Here is a 7,222-nt window from a genome sequence, read left to right as displayed (position 1 = left end):
TTAAAAAAAAAAAAAAAAAGGAGGCTTCTTTCTTCTGTGAGCCATTTCACTGCCGATGGGCTGTCTCTTTAATGGGGCAAAGCACCCAGCCCTCAAATCCACGGCCTTTTGGGAAGAGACTGCTGGGACTAGCTGACCCCTTCCAGACTCTAGCCCAGGCTCCTCTACAAATGGATAAAGAAACGAAGCTCAAGGAGTCAGTTGGTTTCCATAGAACAGTTAGAGAGGTGGTTAACTTCCTTTCTAGGTCTAATGGATGATATCGAATAATCGGGCTTCCCCGGTGGCTCAAAGGTAAAGAATCTATCTGCCAATGCGGGTTCTATCCCTGGGTTGGAAAGATCTTCTGGAGAAGGAAACGGCAACCCACTCTGGTATTCTTGCCTGGGAAATCCCATGGACAGAGGAGCCTGGCGGGCTACAGTCCACAGGGTCTCAAAGAGTCAGACACGACTGAGCAACTAAACATCATCTACTAGTTGCTTATGTGGCCATCACCCTACATTAACCCCTCCTTCCAGGAAGTCTGCAACCCAGTAGGGAAAACCTTTAAAAAAGCAAAAGCATCCTACTGATTTAGCTAGCCAATTAATATCTGTCAGCCCGTTTGACACGCTCTAAGTATGTGGAACCCTCTGAAATCAGGTGAATGGTTCTCACTTGACACTGACCTGCCCTTGGCCTCTGTCAGGGTAGGTTCCGAGATGGGCATCTGGCTTGGCTGCTGCTCCAGCACAGACCACGTGGAAAGTGGAGCAGGGCCCTGACTCTCACTGAAGGTCTCACCTACTGGGCTGTATGCTGGACACTTCTCAGCCTGCTCGAGCCTCCCGTCCTACCTTGTAGGATAAGCACGCACTTTCCCACCCTCTTTTAGGGAAGATTAGCCTACGTTCACACTGCTGGGAAATTCCATGGACAGAGGAGCCTGGTGGGCTACAGGCCACGGGGTCGCAAAGAGTTGGACACGACTGAGCAACTTCACTTCACTTCAGCCTATGTTCACACTGCTGGGAAATTCCATGGACAGAGGAGCCTGGCGGGCTACAGGCCATGGGGTCGCAAAGAGCTGGACATGAACCGAGTGATGAAACAAGAAAAACACTGCTAGGAAGCAGTGGAGACAGGATACACCCCCAGGCCGGTTCTCATTCCAGAGCCTACCTTTAACTGCTCTCTGTGATCATTAACATTGCCCATTACCTAGAACCAGAAGGGAGAGGGGTGCTGGTGTTTCTGCCAGTGACCCTGGCTTACTTACAGTTTCAATCTCTTGCCCACACATGGTCACGGCAGAGATGGCACTATCGCGTGGGCCACGTGCAGCGCTGTTCACAGACCACAGAGCTGAACGTAAGCATTTTCGGCCCTAAGGTGGGGCCTTGGCTGAACACCAACCAACGTTCAGAAGGCTGGTCCTGCCTTAACTGAGGGAGCAGGAGGACTATGGAGCTTCAGCCAGAGGAGTCACCCTAAGATCGAGGCCCTAAAGTCTGCTTCTGCTGGGGGACACTTCCGGGAGGGCCAGGTTCCAGCACGCTGCTTGTTTGGGGGGAAAGCCCACCCATGCTAGGCTGAGAGCACCCAGCAAAGGGTCCCACCTGAGGGTGCTGAAAATGGCACCCGGCCCCACATTGTGCCATGTGCAGACATGCAGCCTCTGTGACATCACTCAGGCAAAAACCTGGCTTTTGTAGGGACTAAAAGCAACAGTGCTTGGAGGGATCTGAAAGACGAATTAAGGGAGGAGAAGAGAAAACCAGTTATGACCTTTGTGCCAGGCTTCAAGGAGGGTCCCTGCTGATTCCACTCACCCCAAGTCCTGTAAGTCCTGCAAGAGCAGGGCCTTGGAGGAGTCTGGCCCGAGGAAGCAAGGCTTCACATGTCCACCACCCCTGTCTGCCAGGACGAATTGTTGGAGGGCTTTGGAGACAGATGAAAGCGGAATGAAGACTCGGTTTGGAGTCAAGCAGCCAGAATTCTACTCTGCACCTTGCTGCTCACTAACTCACAATTTGGGGTAAGACAGTTACCTCCGTGGGCTCCGTTTCCTCATCCATAAAGTAAGAGGGAAGACTAAGCTGACTGCTAAGGTCTGCTGCAGGACTCAGATTCTGATTTCTCTGTTCTCAGGAACAAATTCAACATCTCTGTTAATTTCTTGGCTTTTTTTAAAATTACCAAAAGTATCCTTTAACGTCCTACCCCTATTCTTTGTTAATATTCAGAAAGAAACCCACCAACAACCGTTAGCAATTTTCCTGAGCATGTTCAATTTTTTCAATGAAATATGGCATGTAATTACCGCTTCCTTTGTTCTCTCATTTAATGTTTTGTGGAGTGGGAAAAGCACTATTAAAATACATCAAACATTAGAAAGTGGTTAAAGGAAAGCCTTAAATATAAAATTAAACATGACCACTTTTCAATGTTTAAATGTCTGTAAATCCAAGATCTACTGGGGCTTCTATAACCTGCTTAGAGAGGTCATTTTCGTGTAAAATGAGGTTTAGAGAGCTTGACCTGCTCAAAGTCACAAAGCAAGTTAGTGGCAAGGTCTGGCTCACTGGAAGAGATGCCCAGTAGTCTTTCCAGCATAGACCCTTATCTTCCTAGCCAAGCCGTCTTTCGAGATGCTCTGCTATTCCTTGACTTAGAAGCGCACACTCTGTACAAAGTGAAGTCCAAACTTACCGCACGGGAACTGCAGCCACAACTGCACTTGTCCCCCTAGGGCCACTGTCCAAAGGTGAAAAAGCAATCCTACCCAAGGGCATTTCAACCACTGAACCTGAACAGGAGGTATTCATGTCTCAAATTGACCAGAAAATTTGAAGAGTTCAATCAACAAGTCTCTACATAGCTGAATGGTTACACTTTGGAGTGTGTCTATGAGTGCTCAGTCGTGTCTGACTCTTTGTGACCCCATTGACCGTAGCCCACCAGGCTCCTCTGTCCCTGGGAGTCTGCAGGCAAGAAAATAGAGCGGGTAGCCATTCCCTTCTCCAGGGGATCTTCCTGACCCAAGGATCGGACTCGTGTCTCTTGCATTACAGGCAGAATCTTTACTACTGAGCCACCAGGGAAGCCCATTCAATTCGGAGGAAACTATGAATTGCCTAGATGAATGACTGGATTAGGTGGGACATGCAAGGTGGTCTTCTTACCTTTACAGTTGAGAGCCAGTAATAACCTGGTCATTTGTCTCTGGAAATGATTTAAAAATGAAAAACCAAACAAACAAAACAGGACGAAACCCGAGGTGGAGTGGTATTAGCCTCCTTGGCTCCCCCAACAGGTCAATGGCCGGACTTTACACCTTCCTCAGGGGGTATGTGTGCGCGTTAGTGGCTCAGTCATGTCCGACTCTTTGTGACCCCATGGACTGTAGCCCACCGGGATGTACGTGTGTTAAAATGTTTCTAGATAGGCTCGTCAGGACACATGAGCGCCCCTTTCTCATACTACATGCCCTCATGAAAGACATGGGCAGCACCCTGCCATTCTCTTAACATGAAACACCCAGGAAGACCCTTCCTCTACAGTAGAATAAGCTTTACCCGTGTATCCCCATCAATTTTGCTATCACTGGAATTACAAGGCATGGTTTCTACAATAGCGAGACAGACAGATCTGCGGGCCTGTGACAGGTTATTTATACTGAGTGTTCTTTAAGACAAGGCAGAGACAGGACAAGTGCAAAGTGTTTAAAGGAAACAGAGCTACAGAGAAAACAATAGCTCTTTTTTTTTGGTAAAGATTGGTTTGATGTGGACCATTTTTTTAAAGTCTTTATTGAATTTGTCACAGTACCGTTTCTTTTTTTTATGTTTTGTTTTTTTGGCCACAATGCATGAGGGATCCTAGCTCCCTGACCAGAGATATGAACTTCCATCCCCTGCCTCAGAAGGCGAAGTCTTAACCACTGGTCTGCCAGGGCAGTCCCCAGCAATAGCTCACTTTTGCTTTTCTGGTGCTCTGCTTTGCTAAGTGGAGGAATGCAAAGGAAAAGGCCCAAAACTTGGCTTCCTCTGCTTAAGACCAGGAATACAGTGTTCCCTTGCTGAGATCTTAAGAGCTCTCTTTTAAGAGCTCTCTGCAATTTCAGCACCATGGACTCAGCACTGCCCCAAGCTCTCCCCTAAACCGACTTTTATTGCTGTAATTAACAAGGGTAGGTGGGACAGATTTCCTCTACAGCTGTAAAGTTATTGCTGCTGCCAGTGGCTAACAGCAGCTCTTTACCTGTTGCCCTTGATGCCTGGCCTGCCCAATTAGCACCTCATTCTAGCCAGGCCTCTCATCTAATTGCCATGTGTCTCAAGTGAGCACTTTATTTTATTGTCTTGTTCATGCACTAGTTCAAGAGCCTGGGCTCCCCGGTCAGAATACAATCTCCAGCTTCTCTTAGGCAGGTGTGTGTTTGCAGTTTCCTTATCACTGCAGGCCCTCGGGAACACTAGGGACACACAGCCATGCAAACAAATACTTCCTGATTGTTTGAAGAGCTTCTTAGATATTTATTCTGGGAATAAGCACGTGGCTGGAATCTGGGTCTCCACGCCTATCTCAGCCCTCTACCAGATCTACTGGCCTTCTCTGCTGTTGAGGGCTCTCGCCTACATTGAGTTAAGCTCTACTTGGTCTGTATGTAACCTTTCCCCTTACCTAAAAGAGCTGGCTGAAACAGACACAGGGGCTTCCTACAAGCACCATCCTCAACATTCCCCTAGAGAAAGGAACACATTCCTTGCTTTTGGAATTAAAACTAACTATAGCTTATATGGCATTACCACTCCCATAACAAATATATTGTTTAGCTGCTCAGTCATGTCTGACTCTCTTTCGACTCCATGGACTGTAGCCCACCAGGCTCCTCTGTCCATAGGGTTTCCCAGGCAAGAAAACTGGAGTGGGTTGCCATTTCCTTCTCCAAGGGCTCTTCACCACACAGGGATCAAACCCATATCTCCTGCATTGCAGGTGGATTCTCTACCACTGAGCCTCCTGGGAAACCGACAAGAAACAAGGTGAAGTGTGAAAGTCAAAGGTGCTCAGTTGTGTCCAACTCTTGCGACCCCATGGACTACACAGTCCGTGGAATTCTCCAGGCCAGAATACAGGAGTTGGTAGCCTTTCCCTTCTCCAGGGGATCTTCCCAACCCAGGGATCGAACCCAGATCCCCCGCATTGCAGGCGGATTCTTTACCAGCTGAGCCACAAGGGAAGCCCATAAGAAACACAGTTCAGTTCAGTTCAGTAGCTCAGTCGTGTCCAACTCTTTGCAACCCCATGAATCACAGCACGCCAGGCCTCCCTGTCCATCACCAACACCGGGAGTTCACTCAGAAACACAGGCTTCCTTCAAATACTCTGGTGAATGAAATGAAAGGGGACACCTGCATAAGGGGGTGGTTAGGAATGCAGGTATGGGATCGAGGTTGTCTGCTCTCAAATCCTGACTCTACTGCTTCCCAGTTACGTGACCTGGGACCTTGGTCAAGACAATCTCTCTGTACCTCAGTTTCCCAATCTGTAAAATAGGATAATAGCACCTGCCTCACAGGGCTATTGTTAATAGGAATGAATCAGTTAGTCTTTGTGAAGTGCTTCAGAACAGAGTTGGGCACATAGTAAGCACTATTATGCTTCAGTTATTATTAGATATAATTAATAAGAATACAGAGATTTAGGACAGACGGACCTACAAATCAGTATGCACGCAAAAGAATCTGACAGTGATGGGAAAACAAGCTGGTTAATAGAATAATATGCCATCCTTGGTGTTTTGATTTTCTGGCAAACGTACAGTCTTTGAACTGCTTCAGTAAACCAAAAAGAACTCTGAATTTATGGGGTTTTGAAATATCTAATCTATGATCACAACCAATGTGATAAAAAATGTTCTGGCTGCATTAAAGTACAACAGTTAGTGAAGGTGTCATTGTTTTAGCAGAGAATTTAAAACGAACATTCGATTGTTTGTATCTCTTGTATCGATTTAGGCTAACATGTCAGACATTGTTTGTAATGTTATTTAGCAAATACTGCCAATCCTTCTCCAGCAGAGAATCTTTAGTCATTTATCTGGGAAACACTTCCAATGTATGTTCTATAGTTTTAAAGACACACTGAAAGATTTTTACATAAATATGATCCCGTGGTATCCAAACTCAGAATTTTCTTTCCCTGTCTTTTCTGATCTATTCGCTGCCACTTTTTAAACCCTTGATCCTCTTAGATATCCTACCTATTAAAATTTCACATCCGGGGTCTCTTCTTTCTGAGCGATCTCGAGCGCAAGACACCATTTCTAACATCAGAAGTCCCCTGTTAGCTCATCACCCAGGTGCTCATTAGAATCCAGGTGTTCAATCACACAAACGCCTCAAGGTGCATTTCTCCCAACAGGTGGGGCACCTGTACTCTCATGAAGGAGGAAACTCTTCTGGGTTTACCTCTCCGAGTTTCCCGGAGGGCAAAATTCAACACTGCAAGACATCCTCCCTATAGGTACGCCGGCAGAGAGTTACGGAGAGACGCCCAAAACAACTAAAGGTCCAGTCTACTAAGCACAGATCATTTATTTGGGGGCTCCGCAGTTTAGCGCTTCAGAATGTGGGCAGGTACTTCCTCTCCATACCCTCTTCAGAGGGTATACCACCTCCCTATCCCACTATGTTCCCTGGTGCCACTGTTACAGCTCTTCACCACCACATTTATGCTGGGTCTGGAGCCTTCCCTCTGCCTGGGAGCTTCTCTGGGCAGAAGCTGTGTTTCACTTGTCTCAGTGTCTCAAAGCTAGCACAAAGCTCATCAACAGTAGGCTCCCAAGAGTTATATGTGAAACTGTATTGAGGCTACTATCTGGGACCCGACCATTCTTTGGACGATCAAGCAGTCAAGGGTTAGTTTCACCATTCTTTGGACGATCAAGCAGTCAAGGGTTAGTTTCACTTCTGACAACAGGGAGGTTCCTCAAAAGTGGGGCACTTGGAAAAGTCATCAGATGCCCTCGTTGCTACTATCGTTTTGGGTTAATTTTCCTCCATTTATCTACGTGGCTCCTTTAAAATCTGTTTCCTGCCTTATCAACTCCGCCTTAATGGGCTCCTTCAGTGACCCCACGTTCACCTTGCAGGTATCCTTTCTGGGTATTCAAGGCCCATATTCCTACTTGGTCACGACCGAGGCCGGCTTTTTTTTTTTTTTTTTTTTTTTT

At 46.9% G+C, this 7,222-nt stretch overlaps 2 protein-coding genes across 7 annotated transcripts in view; one reads left to right on the top strand and one right to left on the bottom strand.

Annotated features, from left to right (window-relative positions):
* Positions 1 to 7,222, bottom strand: part of ZDHHC3 (zinc finger, DHHC-type containing 3) — a 68,496-nt gene that overhangs the window by 60,609 nt on the left and 665 nt on the right. The window lies entirely within an intron of this gene.
* The window catches only part of EXOSC7 (exosome component 7), a 28,043-nt gene continuing 27,926 nt past the window's right edge, over positions 7,106 to 7,222 (top strand). Inside the window, exon 1 of the mRNA XM_010862511.1 lies at positions 7,106 to 7,154. Coding sequence (XP_010860813.1) covers positions 7,106 to 7,154 — 49 coding nt within the window. The remainder of the gene's footprint in view (positions 7,155 to 7,222) is intronic.

Source organism: Bison bison, unplaced genomic scaffold, assembly GCF_000754665.1.
Source record: "Bison bison bison isolate TAMUID 2011002044 unplaced genomic scaffold, Bison_UMD1.0 scf7180017864482, whole genome shotgun sequence".
Lineage (NCBI taxonomy): Eukaryota > Metazoa > Chordata > Mammalia > Artiodactyla > Bovidae > Bison > Bison bison.
The sequence above is the reverse complement of the archived record's forward strand: the minus strand, read 5'-3'. Positions and strand labels throughout refer to the sequence as shown.